General features: G+C 52.6%; 1 protein-coding gene across 1 annotated transcript in view; it reads right to left on the bottom strand.

Annotated features, from left to right (window-relative positions):
- The window catches only part of NXF1 (nuclear RNA export factor 1), a 113,944-nt gene that overhangs the window by 53,907 nt on the left and 44,705 nt on the right, over positions 1 to 15,332 (bottom strand). Inside the window, exons 10-12 of the mRNA XM_029614832.1 lie at positions 13,103 to 13,212; positions 9,013 to 9,049; positions 8,841 to 8,909 (exon numbers count right to left, since the gene is read on the bottom strand). Of these exons, the coding sequence (XP_029470692.1) occupies positions 8,841 to 8,909; positions 9,013 to 9,049; positions 13,103 to 13,212 (216 nt within the window). The remainder of the gene's footprint in view (positions 1 to 8,840; positions 8,910 to 9,012; positions 9,050 to 13,102; positions 13,213 to 15,332) is intronic.

The following is a 15,332-nucleotide window of genomic DNA, read 5'->3' as shown; positions in this document are numbered from 1 at the left end:
ACTGGTGTGGCCATGCTCGAAGTAGACCCCTGAATGCCATACCACTTTTGTTGCACGCACACACTGTTTCTCCCCGCTCCTGCTGCACCACCAACACCTCAACGACAAACAGGGGGGGAACAGTTCTTCAGTGCCAAGGAGCCAATACTAAGTCTCCTCCACAGACAGAGAAGCTTCTGAAAAACCCCATCGCTGAGCATTTCGAGCTGCTAAGGTAGCTCCCACCCAGAACCCCGATGCTGCACAGATTCCTCTAACAAGTTCCTTGTTCTCTTTTTTTGTTTTTTACTTTCACTTTCTGAGAACAAATAAACGGGCCGATACAGTAAAGTGCGGCCCGGCTTGTGCACTTTTGAACGCGATTTAGACGCGCGATTCAGTATATGCTCTAACGCGTCCTTAGCGAGTGCTGAAAACGACGTGTTGCAATTAGCGCCCGCTGCATGTAGATGGTATGTTAATGGTGTTTAATGACCGGATTAGCTATTCCCCTCGATACAGTAACTCACGTCTTTAACCTGCACATTTTCCGCGTCTCTACCCTCTATTTTTACCGCCTACCCTGACCCTGGTGTTAGTGTGGTGCTGTGCTCTTGACAGTCGTGAATATCCAACGGACAGCATCAGACAGCGTCATGGACTACATGTATATATTGGCATTGGCGATCTTTTTTCTACGGGTGAGAGCGAGATTAAGAAATGCTCTGCGAGCGAATTCTAGACAGCCTATTGGAGACAACAGCCAACAGCAGAACCCGGCACAAAGACCGGAGGAGGTATGTATATGTGTTTTTTGAATATCCAACGGTAGCATTTTTCTGTCTGGGTGTCTCTGAGGCTCTGCGAGTCCAACAGAGACACGGACGCCTGTACTGGCACCAGGAGAAGGATGCCATGCCAGGCCTTCCTCCGGCGTCTAGCATTAGGCGTCCCTGAGGCTCTGCTTCTATTGTTTATGTATATTTGTTAAATGAATAATCAAGATGTATAAGAAAATTATTACTTACCTGCTAATTTTCGTTCCTGTAGTACCATGGATCAGTCCAGACCGTGGGTTATGTCCCCAATCCAGCAGATGGAGTCAGCCCAAAGCTTTGAGGGGGCGTCACCATAAGTACTACTACCCCCTCTGCAGGAGTTCAGTATCGAGTATATCAAAGCCCGAGTAAACAGAAACCCCCGGATTGGATCAAGTTTAAACAAGACGGCAACAATAAGCCGCTGAATCTTAAATAGAGAAACTGGAACCGTCCCACCAACGGGTGGGAGGTCACGAGCATAGCGTGTCAACCTCCAAGAGAACGGTGACAAACAGTGAAAACTGGAAACACGTGAAAACAGCAGCAGTAAAGACACTACTGTAACATGAGGAACAGCTGAGCAGAATCAGCACCCAAATACAGCTGAGCAGGAGTAGAACTCAAATGCGGTGGGCGTCTGGACTGATCCATGGTACTACAGGAACGAAAATTAGCAGGTAAGTAATAATTTTCTTTTCCCTGTACGTACCAGGATCAGTCCAGACCGTGGGATGTACCCAAGCTTCCCTAACCCGGGTGGGGTCCTGCGAGGCCTGCTCGTAGAACCTGTTCGCCAAAGTGTCCATGGACGGACGAGGCGAGATGTAGTCTATAGTGTCTTGAGAACGTGTGCAACGATTTCCAGGTGGCCGCTCTACAGATTTCTTGCGAAGAGACCGAGCGGCTCTCCGCCCAGGAGGCCGCCTGAGAGCGTGTAGAATGCGCTACAATGCCGGGTGGGGGAGTCCGCCCCACCCCAATGTAGGAAGCAGCAATGCCGGCCTTCAGCCATCTGGCAATGGTCGTCTTCGAGGCCTGAGATCCCTTCCGGGGACCGGACCAAAGGACGAAGAGATGGTCTGAAGTCCGGAAATCATTCGTAGCCTCCAGGTAGAGACGCAGAGTGCGCTTGACGTCAAGGAGACGGAGAGACCGTGGCTCAGACGAAGGGAAAGATGGAAGTTCCACCGTCTGATTCACATGGAACGCGGACACCACCTTCGGAAGGAAGGAGGGCACAGTGCGAAGTGAAACTCCCGAATCGGAGAACCGGAGATAAGGCTCTCTACACGAAAGAGCCTGCAGCTCCGAAATGCGTCGAGCGGAGCAGATGGCCACCAGGAACACAGTCTTGAGAGTGAGATCCTTGATCGTCGCATTCCGCAGCGGTTCAAACGGAGGTCCCGACATGGAACGTAGTACCAGATTGAGACTCCAAGAGGGACAAGGGTCCCGCAATGGAGGCCGCAAGTGCTTGACCCCCTTGAGAAAACGGACGATGTCCGGGTGTTGTAACAGAGATCCTCCGTCACGCAGGAGGGAGCCAAGAGCGGCCACTTGAACCCGAAGTGAGTTGTAAGCGAGCCCCTTGTCCACCCCCGCCTGTAGGAACTGGAGGATCTGAGGGACAGACGCCTCCGTGGGTCTCGTGTTCAGGCCGGTACACCACAGCTCGAACACCTTCCAGACTCGCACATAGGCCACCGACGTCGAAGTCTTCCGAGAACGCAGCAGCGTTGACACTACCGCCTCCGGGTAGCCCTGTCGCCGAAGGCGGCACCTCTCAAAAGCCAGGCCGCAAGACAGAAGAGTTCTGCCTGGTCGAAAAATACCGGTCCCTGGTGGAGGAGGCGGGGAAGATGTCCCAGCCGGATGGGTCCGTCGATTACCAGGTGGAGGAGGTCCGCAAACCAAGGTCGTCTTGGCCACTCTGGCGCGACGAAGATTACAGTCCCCTGATGAGCCTCTATCCGGCGGAGTAGTCTTCCCACCAGCGGCCACGGAGGGAACGCGTATAGGAGCAGATCGGCCGGCCACGGGAGCATCGACGCCCTCCGCCCCCTGCTCTCTCCGGCGACTGAAGAAACGAGGAGCCTTGGTGTTTTGAGCGGACGCCATGAGATCCAGGTGGGGGGCTCCCCACCGCCGGACAAGCAGCTGCATCGCCGTGTCGGAGAGGGACCACTCTCCGGGATCCAGAAGCTGGCGACTGAGGAAATCTGCCTGGACGTTGTCCACGCCTGCGATGTGCGAGGCCGCCAGACGGCCCAGATGCCGTTCCGCCCACTGCATCAGCATCGCTGCCTCGAGCGCGACCTGCGGACTGCGAGTGCCGCCCTGTCGGTTGATGTAGGCCACCGTAGTCGCGTTGTCCTGATAAGATTCTGACTTCCCGATTCCGAAGGAGTGGCAGGAAGTGGAGAAGCGCCAGCCTGACCGCTCTGGTCTCCAGACGATTGATGGACCACTTCGACTCCTCCGCGGACCACGTCCCCTGCGTGGCGCTGCGGTCGCAGACTGCTCCCCAGCCTACGAGACTGGCGTCGGTGGTTACCACTACCCAATTTGGAAGATCGAGGGACACGCCGCGAGCCAGATTCTCCGGAACCATCCACCAGGCCAAGCTGTTCCTGGCAAACTGGGGCAGCGGGAGTATCACCTGGTAGTCCTGCGAAAGTGGTTTCCAACGGGATAGAAGTGCTCTTTGCAGAGGCCGGAGGTGCGCAAATGCCCAAGGAACCATGTCGATGGTGGAACCCATCACCCCCAGGAGCTGCAGATAGTCCCAGGAAGTGGGAGCTGGTAATGCAGAAAACCGCTGTATGTGCTCCCGCAGGGCGTGCGCCTTGTCCTGACGTAGAAAAACCGCGCCCAGACGGGTGTCGAAGGTCGCCCCCAAGAAATCCAAGCACTGCGAAGGCACGAGGGAGCTCTTGGAGAAGTTCACCACCCATCCCAGGGACTGCAGAAACTCTATCACCCTGGCCACTGCAGCCTGTCCATGCCGAAAAGACTTCGCTCGGATGAGCCAATCGTCCAGATAAGGATGAACTAGAATACCCTCCTTCCGAAGGGCAGCCGCCACGACTACCATGTTCTTGGTGAAGGTGCGCGGGGCTGTTGCCAATCCGAACGGAAGCGCCACAAACTGGAAATGCTGATCCAGAATCTTGAACCGTAGAAGACAATGATGCTCCCGGCGAATGGGGATGTGAAGGTAGGCCTCCGTCAGGTCCAAGGAGGCCAGGAACTCCCCTCGATGTACCGCCGCGATCACCGAACGCAGCGTTTCCATGCGGAACCGGACCACCCGAAGGGATTTGTTGACTTCCTTCAAGTCCAGTATGGGGCGGAAGGAACCGTCTTTCTTCGGTACCACGAAGTAGATGGAATAATGGCCCGAGCCCACCTCTCCGGAGGGTACGGGCACAATGGCGCCTATCTCCCACAGTCTGTCCAGCGTCAACTGCACCGCCCTTCGCTTGAGGGCCGAACCGCAGGGGGAAAAGATGAACCGTCCCTTCGGAGCGCGGACAAACTCCAACGCGTAGCTGTGTCCTATGGTGTCCAAGACCCACTGATCCGAGGTGATCCACGCCCACTCCTCGTAGAAAAACGCCAGCCGCCCCCCAATCCTGGGGACGGCGGAGTGGGCGAGCTGAACATCATTGAGAGGACTTGGGAGAAGGTTGTCCCGCCGAGGAAGCGGAACGCGCGGGGCGGTGCCCGCGAAAGGAGCGTGACCAGGGCTGTGACCTGGAGGCAGAGGGCCGAGACGCCGCCGGTCTGTAATTCCTGTAGCGCCTTTGCGCCCTGGCTCTGGTCCGAGAGGACAAAAATGCCCTGGTGGAGCGATATCTGTCTTCCGGCAGGCGATGGACCACGTTTTCCCCCAGAGACTTGATGATCTGGTCCAGATCCTCCCCGAACAGGAACTTACCCCTGAATGGCAGGGAACCCAGACTCGACTTGGAGGACGTGTCCGCCGCCCAGTTGCGTAGCCATAGGAGTCGACGTGCCGCCACCACAGAGGCCATGGAGCGGGCGAGGACCCTAAAAAGATCATAGGAGGCGTCAGCCCCGTACGCCACCGCAGCTTCCAGCCTATCCGCCTGGGCGGCCTCCTCGGGTGGCAACACCTGAGAAGTGAGCAGTAGCTGCACCCAGAGAAGACTGGCCCGCTGGGCAAGCGAGCTGCACATCGCCGCCCGCAGCCCCACTGCGGAGACCTCGAAGACCCGCTTGAGGAAGACTTCCAACTTGCGATCCTGCGTATCCCGTAACGCCGCTCCACCCGTCACCGGTATGGTCGTCCTCTTCGTGACCGCCGACACCGCGGAGTCCACCCTGGGTACCTTGATGAGATCCAGAAAATCTTCCGGCAGCGGGTACAGCCGCTCCATGGCGCGGCTGCCCTTTAGAGCAGTTTCCGGGGCATCCCATTCCCTGGTGAGAAGCTGCAGGAACGACTCGTGAATGGGAAAAGCCCGAGCCCTCGGACGAAGGGCTGCCAGAACCGGATCCCCCTTCTTTGAGGAAGTGACGACAGTGGGCGCAACGGGAGCTGGCGGGTCCGGCGGGGGATCGAGGTCCAACCCCTGAATGATTTGCGGGATTAGGTCATCCAGCTCTTCCCGCTGGAAAAGGCGCAGCGTGCGCGGATCCTCTCCCTCTGAAGTGGAGTCCCCTTGTCCCGAAGCTGCAGGGTCCGACCCAGTTCCCCCCGAGCCCACAGGGAGCCGGGCGTGGACGGGGAGCTGTGGGGCCCCCACGCCCGCCGGAGCGGGGGGGGCCGGATAGAGGGACGAAGGTCGCTGTAGCTTGGGTGGCGGCGGTCCCACGGGAGCAGCCAGGTCCTGCAGGTAAGCTGTGTGCATCAGGCGGATAAACTCCGGGGAAAACCCCGGCCTACTCGGGGGGACCTCCGCGGGTGGGGGCCCCGGGGGACCCTGCCCCTGCGGGTCTTCCTCCGGATCTGTCTCCGGTAGTAAGTTCGGGGGAGAGCCCTCCGAGGCTTCCCTGTCCCCCAGCGCTGCCTGAGCTCCTTCAGGGCGCAGCGCATGCAAAATGGCCGCCGTTCCCGCCAGGAATGGGGGAGGGGCCGGCCCACGCCGCCCGGGCAAGGCTGCCAGAGGGGAAAGATGAGTGAGGGACCGAGACGTGCCTTCCCCTCCGGGGAGGCACCGAGCACAGATTCCCTCCCGCGAAACGTGCGATCCAGGCTCGCCGCAGGCCGAGCAACGCGACGGCCGCGGCATCGAAATCGCGATCAAAAACAGTCCCCGGCAGCCAAAAACACCCTGGTAACCTCGGGGGGGGGCCGCGAGACGGAGCGCCGCTGCGGGGGGGCCCCGACGGCCTGCACTACCCGCCGAAGAAAAAGCGGCGCCGCGGGGGGGCCTTCCTGGCCGCACAACCCGCTGAAAGCGATCTCCCTGCTCCCCGCTGCAGCCCACGCGGAGCCGGCAAAATGGCCGCGGGAGAGGGAGAAGACACTGGGAGGCCGGTCCCACCGGCAGCCGCGTCCAACCTAGCTGAAAAAGAAAATAACAGCAAAAAAAAAAAAAGAAATGCCACTTACCCCGGTGAAGCAACAACTAGCGCCGGGAAAGGAGAAAGAGAGACAGAGAAGGACAACAAGGAAGCTACGCCTCTCCAATTAAGTAATTAACCTTGGGTTTTTTGTTTTTTTTTTTAAATGAAGCACAACTTGATCCAAACAAATAAAGCTAACAAAAACAGAGAATAAAGCCCCAAACAAGGGAAGCAAAAAAGGTTATAGGTAATCAATCGGGAGCAAGCCCAGATTCCCCTACTCGCATCTGCTGGAGTCAGAAGATACTGAACTCCTGCAGAGGGGGTAGTAGTACTTATGGTGACGCCCCCTCAAAGCTTTGGGCTGACTCCATCTGCTGGATTGGGGACATAACCCACGGTCTGGACTGATCCTGGTATGTACAGGGAATAGGTTATGCTGATTTTCTTATGTTGTTTTTCACGCAGGCACAGCGTCGTCCGTGCACAGGACAGGGACATCGGTAGACTAGGATGGCCCGTCAGCAGACCTGGACGTATCATTCGCCCACGGACAACTATCTGTGGCATGTCGGAGCAAGATGTAATCCGAACCTACTGGCTGAGCTCACGGGCAATCCTGTTCCTCTATGAAGATCTGCGCTGCGACCTTGATCCCCTGGCCAATTGCCACCATGCTATGCCAGGGTTGACTAAACTTCTTGGTGCCTTAAATTTTTTTGGTACTGGAAGTTTTCAAACTCCCGTGAGTGTCATTGCAGGTATGACACAGGCCTCCTTCTCACAGCATCTGGCACAGGTCTTGACGGCCATGATGAAGTGGATGAGGAAGTACATCGTGTAGCCTACTGATCCAGTGGAGCTGCAACAGATCCGCACTGGGTTTATGGGTATTGCAGGGATGCCGAACATGTTGGGTGCTATATACTGCACCCATATTGCGTTTACCCCCAGGTTGGAGGAAGAGAGTTCTTTCCGGAATCGCAAGCACTTCCATTCAATGAATGTTCAAGTCGTTTGCGATGCACACCTTCGGATTCTAAATGTTGTAGTGAAGTATCCTGGGAGCTGCCATGACGCCTACATTCTGGCAAATTCATCTATGGTAAAACAGTATGGATTAGATGCCAAAAAATAGTCCAAGTATGAGCTTAATTCGATTGGAGACATAAACTTTGTGTATGCGCTCTATAACGTCCTATACAGTAAAATCGATTGCGAACGCCTACCGCTTGATAGGCGCGCTTTTGGCGTTCCTTTGGTGCCGCTTGGATTTGCGTCTAATTTGAATACTGAATCGAGCAGATTGCGAACCAAAATGTGCACGCGTCAAATGATCGGGCACCGGACACTGCCACACTTTTTTTAATGCGTCGGTACTGTATCTGCCTGTATGATACATAGAAACCAATACTTTCCTTTGGTGCAGAGGCTCCAGTTCTAGAAGCGCAGGCCATATGGCAGATCAGAAAAGAGCCAGACCACTGGTTATATTTGTCTCTTTTGGCCAAACCTTAGCGACTCAGCCCAGGACAAACCGTATAAAAAGGGTACTTCCCTGCTCCACTGGGCTCCACTGCTGTCTCATGGGGGATAAGGGATCTGGACTACCAAGGACCTCTGGACTGAGCTATCAGAAGGGTCACCAACCCCCTGTTCGTCCGCCTCAAACCAGGGGGGATGGCCTCAACCAGGACCTTCCAACCCTCTGGGAGGATCCAGAAATGTTCTTGTCTTTTAATCGTCTTTTTTTCCTTTTCTCTCCAGACTGCAAGTTTTACACCATCTATCATTTGCTAGAGACAGAGAAATACTGAGGGGACTGCAGGTGGCACTTCAGGTTATGTACAGTGTCAATGAAACTTTCTCTGTACCCATCTGCTGCCAGGGAGGCAAAACTCTGAACTGCTATGGGGACGTACAGGGAACTAGAAACTTTGACACGTTTTCCGTGCTGGGCTCCAACCGATGATGTCACCCATGTGTGAGGACTGCCATCCTGCTTGTCCTCGGAGAAAGGGTGTATGCTGTGTCCCTGTGGAGCGGTGTGTGCTTGAGTGTGCATATGTGTGGGTCATTCCTGTGGGCGTGCATGTGTGCCATCCCTGTGTTGTGTGTGCACGTTGTCCGGGGGGAGAAGGGGTGAGCAAGTAGGTGTACTGTCCGTGTGTGCAGCTTACACTGCTGTTACTCAAGCTGGACCTGTTCTAAGGTTTGGCAGTGTGTGTGTGTGTGTGCGCGTGTGGAGGAACTGGAGGGAGATCTTGCACTGTTGCTGCCTATTCTGAATGGGGCAGTATGTGGTGGGGCAGGGGGAGGGAGAGGACTTGCACTGATGCTGCCTGGGCAGTACCTGGCTCTGTGCTGAGGCAATGTGTGTTCAAAGATGGGTCGGGAGCTTGCACTGCTGCTGCCTGTTCTGTGCTGGCAGTATATATTTAGGGGGGAAGGTTGCTAACTTGTTTAGTACTGGGGCCGTATGTGTGAAACCACTGTTTTACTTACTTTACAGGGAGGAAGTGTAGTGGGAGCCTCTACATCAAAAGCAATAGGAGGAGGTAACATGTGCCCATCCTAACGGGAGAGAGGAAAAGGGGAGAGAGTCAGCAGTGCAGAAACATTACAATTGCTGGGAATTGAATGGTCTTTTGAAATATAAGAAATGCCAATTTCTCACCAGCCTCAGCAGCATGGGGAACCTCTCTCTTATGGCCCTGTCACAATCACACGGGAGAAAGAGAGAAAACAACAAAAGAGGGATAACAATGAGGGAGAAGCACAGGGAGAGGGAGAGCCAAGAGCTGTTCTGTCACAGACACAGCTTGCTAAGGGAGCAGAGGGTAATGGCAGTGAGGGCTAGAGTCTGGTTTGCCCTAACCATACTCCTCCTTCCCTGAAGACAAGAGCTCCCTTGTCCCTTTTTCTTCCTGACAGGCACATACACTCCTGTCCTCCACCCTTACAATTCGCAAACTCCCCAATATTCCTGCTCTTTCAAGACAGGGGCTATCCTCTCAGGCACAAACGTCCTTGCCCTCCCAGACAGGCATGAACTCCCCCATCCTTCCAGACGAGCACAAGCTCCCTTTCCTTCCCGCCCTTACAAGAGCTCCCTTGCCCTTCCAAACAAGAGCAAGTTCCCCATCTCCCTGAGCGTCCAGACAAGCACAAGTTCCCCTGTTCTTATAAGGCATTAGCTCCGCCTGTCTCTCCTGCCCCTTCCAGAGGCACAAGCTCCCATGCCCTTACAAAAAGGGAGCTCCTCAGTCTCCTTGCCCTTCCAGAAAGAAGAAATGCCGTTTGTCCTGTCCTTCCCGACAGGAGTCTGTCGTCCACAGATTAGCCGCCTTCTTCCACAAATCGCGTATAATTCAACAGAGACAGAAAAAAAAAAAAAAGGGCAGAAATTTCTGCAATCCATGTCTGGTAAGAAGCTCAAAACATTGCCTCTCGGTGATACATTAAAAATTCCCAGGGGCCGCCGCACCCTGCTCCTCAGTGACACAGAAAGATTTGGTATCTCTCTCACTAACCCCAGAGCTCCACACACTGCACCCTCAGTGAAATGATTATAAAAATTCAGTGTCTTTCTCACTACCCCAGGGGGTACCACCTACTGCTTCTCAGTGACACAGTTAAAGGTTCAGTGTCTCTCATTAACCAAGGGACCTCGTACACTGCTCCTGGGACATGCCTATAAAAATTCAGTCCCAGGGGCTACCGCACACTGCTCCCTCAGTGATACAGTGATAAAGATTTAATGTCTCTGACTAACCCAGGGGCCCTGTACACTGCACCTCAGTGATATAGATATAAAAATTCAGTGTTTCTCTCACTAACCAGGAGCTACCACACACTGCTCCCTATCGCACACTTCTCCTCAGTGATACAGTTATAAAGGATCAGTGTGTCTCTCACAAACCCAGAGGCCGAGTACATTGTGCCTCAGTGATATAGATATAAAAATTCAGTATTTCTCTCATTAACCAGGAGCTACCACACACTGCTCCCTATCGCACACTTCTCCTCAGTGATACAGTTATAAAGGATCAGTGTGTCTCTCATTAATCTAGGGTATACCGCACCATTGATCCTCAGTGACACGGTTATATAGATTCAATATCTCTCTTGTTAACCCCAGGGGCCACAGAAAACTGCACCTCAGTGACACAGTTATAAAGGATCAGTGTCTCTCTCACAAACCCAGAGACCCAGTACACTGCACCTCAGTCATATAGATATAAAAATTCAGTGTTTCTCTCACTAACCCAGGAGCTACCACACACTGCTCCTCAGTGATACAGTTATAAAGGATCAGTGTGTCTCTCACAAACCCAGAGGCCGAGTACATTGTGCCTCAGTGATATAGATATAAAAATTCAGTATTTCTCTCATTAACCAGGAGCTACCACACACTGCTCCCTATCGCACACTTCTCCTCAGTGATACAGTTATAAAGGACCAGTGTGTCTCTCATTAATCTAGGGTATACCGCACCATTGATCCTCAGTGACACGGTTATATAGATTCAATATCTCTCTTGTTAACCCCAGGGGCCACAGAAAACTGCACTTCAGTGACACAGTTATAAAGGATCAGTGTCTCTCTCACAAACCCAGGGACCCAGTACACTGCACCTCAGTCATATAGTTATAAAGGATCAATGTGTCTCATTAATCTAGGGTATACCGCACCATTGATCCTCAGTGACACGGTTATATAGATTCAATATCTCTCTTGTTAACCCCAGGGGCCACAGAAAACTGCACTTCAGTGACACAGTTATATGGATTCAGTGTCTCTCTCAAACCCAGGGGCCCTGTACACTGCACCTCAGTGACACAGTTATACAGATTCAGTGTCTCTCTCAGTAACCCAGGGGACAATTCACACTGCTCCTCAGAGACACAGCTCCACAAATCCACAGTTTCTCACAGTAACTCAAAATTGCGACACACCACCCTGCAGTGACTGGAATACAGATCTACTGCATCTCGCATTAACCCAGATATATACTTGGAACCCCTACTCTTCACTGAAGTCACTCTCATCAGTCAGTCTGAGAGGAGTGTGTTCAGGGTTCCCAGGTTGAGGATAGAGAAGGCTGTGTCTTACTCACCTGCCTTTTACTCACCTGGGAACCTCAGGGGGCCATATTACAGCACGAGCATCTCATTAAGGAGTGAAAGAGCAGAGGTATAAGGTGTGAGGAATGGAACATGATGGTGAATTAGGATAAAGGAAGGGTACCCCCAATTCTGAGGCTTGCTCCAATCCTTTCAGCTTCTCCATTTCAACCAACCTGTGGATTATTTCCCTTCCCTTCACCCTCCCACCACACCAAAGACAATGACTGCATTTCTTAAGAGAAGGGATAGTGGGAGAAAGCTGCAGGAGCAGAGGAGTGACAAGGAAGGAAAGGGAGAAGGGAAAAAGAGATGTCAGGCCTCACAGCCACTCCCGGTTCCAGCAGCACTCCCAGCTTATGCTCAACCAAGTCCCCTCAACAGAGGATTCCCGGCTCTGCCTGCTGCCAGTCACGGGTTTTGCACATACTGGTACTGCCATCTCTGCACAGCCCTTGCCCGCCACACCACAGTGGGCAATACCTTTTCCAGGATTTGTTCTTTGCTCAGGTGCTGTCTGGTGCAGGCAGAGCTGCGCGTGCATTCTCTGAAGGTTTATATATGGAGACACAGTGCACCATTGTGGACTGCCGGCATTTCCCAAGGATCTGCTGCCATTATCGGGGTGGGTGGGGGGTGGGGGGGAAATCGCTGCCCCACCCCCATCCATCTTCAAACGTCTGCCATCTTTTGCTGAAGAGATGCCTTGCATCTGATCCTGCTTCACTGCCGTTTGGCCACTGCGCGACTGTGCCTGTCTTAGGTTGTTCCTCCCATGAGGAATCTTACCCGTCTCGGGCTAACCAGCCATCTCTGAGGGCCAAACAGGGCAAATCCACCTGTGCACTGTGCCTGCACGGCAGCTCTGCAGCACCCAGCCATCTTTTAGTACTGTGGACTTCAGGGCTTACAGAATGGAGACCACCTATCCAACCGGACAGGAACAGAGAAGGCACACAGCACAAGGCTTGGGTGTGAGAGCAAGGACAATTTGTCCAAAATCATTTGTCATGCAAACTCAACCTTATTCAATTGTGAGAGAAATCTGCAGCTTCAAGATAGCAAATACTGAGCTTTCCAAGGAAAGGCTACCAGGTGGGAGAGGCTGTGAGAGCAACATCGGAAAAGGGCAGTGGTGAAACAAATAGTGAGAGGGAGAGGGAGGGAAAGATTAAAGGGGAAAAGTAAAGAGAAGATGGAGAGATAATAGAGGTCCGCAGCTTGCAGACCTAATGGGACATTTAAAGGAAGTACAAGGGTAGCAGAAACTGTACTGAAATGCAGTAAACTTCCCAAACAGCTGAAATAAAAAAAACCATTTGATCAAACGGAGGAATGGAAGGACATTGGCTGCTGCGGAACAAATGCCGTCCCAGAACAGACTAAACAAGACTGTATATGGAGTCCTGGAACTCCCATGCTTTCTCCCTTTCACACCACATGTGTCTGCTGCTGCTCCTCCACAGAAACAGTTCCTGCGGAGATTGGGTCCAGGATACCAGTAAAAACGCCATGTCTGGCTAAGCACTCCTATGTCACCTATCACTCACCCCCAGAGACAATGGAGAAGTCAGCAAGTCCTTGAACAGAAGGGATGAAGGGAGCTCTATCCTGGAGGAGAAAACCCTTCCTGACACTGACCTGATGTAGGAGGACTGATCCTTAAAAGTATCACAGAGGGGATTCCCATCTAACCAGAGCTCCTCCAGCTTCAGCCCTTTCAACCGGTCCAGGTCGCGGTCAGACTTTAACTGAGGACAGAGCAAATGCAAGATCAAACACGTTATACATGTGAATGCCTGAACCCCTTGTACCCAAAATATGGTATATACTCAATCAATTTATTTATCCCCCATCATGCCATTAAAATACTGAGGCACGATAACAGCAATAACACCACAACATAAAAATAAATATTAAACAAGCTAAACAACAATGACTGACAAACAATTTAAAATAGAACAAAGTCAAACAAATTCTCAGTTCTATGTGTTGGGCACTAAATAGAATCACCCAGAAGCAGGCTCTTCAACAGTTTGGTCATCTCGCTTGCCTGCCTGCTTGTTTCCCTAATGCTGAGGGGTTCAGTTACCAACCCAACTTCAGCCTTTCCAGATCTGCAGTAGTCACAAAGTTAGAGGGTACAGCACTCGAGGAAGAGGTAGATATAACTGGCATCTCAGAGACCTGCTAATTTTCGTTCCTATAGTACCAAGGATCAGTCCAGACTGCTGGGTTATGCCTCCCTTCCAGCAGATGGAGTCAGAGAAAAGCTGAAAAAGCACCCCTAGATATACCAGTGTGCCACCTGCGATCCTTCAGTATAATCAATATCAAAGCAAAATGAATTAGATTTAACAACGAATGACTAGATCAAGCAAAAAACTTTCCCCCCCCCCTTTTTTTTTTTTTTGGAAAACAATAACCAGCGAAAACTATGTATAAGTGCGCATGCAAGACTTCAAAGCCACCAAGATCTGTAAATAGAAAACAACAAAAAGCTGAGCGGACTCTCCTGAACAGTATATCCCTGGGCGGGCGTCTGGACTGATCCTTGGTACTACAGGAACGAAAATTAGTAGGTAAGAACCAATTTTCCTTTCCCTGTACGTACCCGGATCAGTCCAGACTGCTGGGATGTACCTAAGCTGCCCTAAATGGGGTGGGACCCGGAGAGTCCCCGCTCGAAGCACACTGCTGCTAAAAGAATCCACCTTCGGATCCCGCACATCCAAACGGTAATGCTTAACAAATGTATGCAAAGATTTCCAAGTAGCCGCCCTGCAAATCTCTTGGGGCGACACACATTGGCTTTCTGCCCAGGACGCTGCTTGTGACCTAAGAGAATGCGCCTTTAGACCATCCGGCACAGGTCGCCCGGGACATATGTAAGTTGAAGCAATAGCGTCTTTCAACCAGCGGGCAATAGTAGTTTTAGAAGCCTTAGTCCCTTTCTTAGGACCGCTCCACAAGACAAATAGATGATCAGACAATCGAAAAGGATTAGTTATCTCCAAGTACCGCAAGAGGACTCTGCGGACGTCCAGTCTCCTCAGATCCTGAGCTTGAGGGGAATTCCTATCCTCATCGGAGAATGCTGGTAACTCAACTGACTGGTTGACATGAAAGGCCGATACTACTTTCGGCAGGAAGGAAGGTACTGTCCGAAGTGAAACCCCAGAGTCAGAGATGCGCAGAAAAGGCTCTCCTCAGGACAAGGCTTGAAGTTCCGAAACCCGCCTAGCCGAACAGATAGCCACGAGAAAAACCATCTTAAGCGTTAAAACCTCCAGCGTAGCCCTCTTTAAAGGCTCAAAAGGAGAAGCGCAGAGACCACGGAGAACCAAATTTAAACTCCATGACGGACAGATAGCGCATACCGGAGGCTTTAAGTGTTTGGCCCCTTTCAAGAATCGTGCCACATCCGGGTGAGTAGCAATGGGAACACCATCAACCTTACCCCCAAAACAACCCAAAGCCTCTACCTGTACTCGAAGCGAGCTGGACACCAAACCTTTCTTCAAACCGTCCTGCAAGAAGGCAAGAATGTGGACAATAGTGGTCTGCTGCGGGGACACACAAAACCTACTGCACCAAGAATCAAAGACCTTCCACACCTGAACGTAGGTAAGAGACATAGAAGTTTTTCGAGCGCGGAGCAGAGTGGAAATAACCGCCTCCGGGTAGCCCTTCTTTCTTAACTGTCTCCTCTCATAAGCCAAGCCGCTAGACAGAAGCGATCGGCCTGATGGAAAAATACTGGACCCTGCCGGAGGAGGTTCGGCAGATGACCGAGGTGCAAGGGGCCGTCCACCGCCAGGTTGATCAGGTCTACGAACCATGGTCATCGCGGCCACTCCGGAGCCACCAG

This window comes from Rhinatrema bivittatum, chromosome 8 (genome assembly GCF_901001135.1).
Source record: "Rhinatrema bivittatum chromosome 8, aRhiBiv1.1, whole genome shotgun sequence".
In the NCBI taxonomy this organism is placed as follows: domain Eukaryota; kingdom Metazoa; phylum Chordata; class Amphibia; order Gymnophiona; family Rhinatrematidae; genus Rhinatrema; species Rhinatrema bivittatum.
This window is presented reverse-complemented; position numbering and strand designations above follow the sequence as displayed.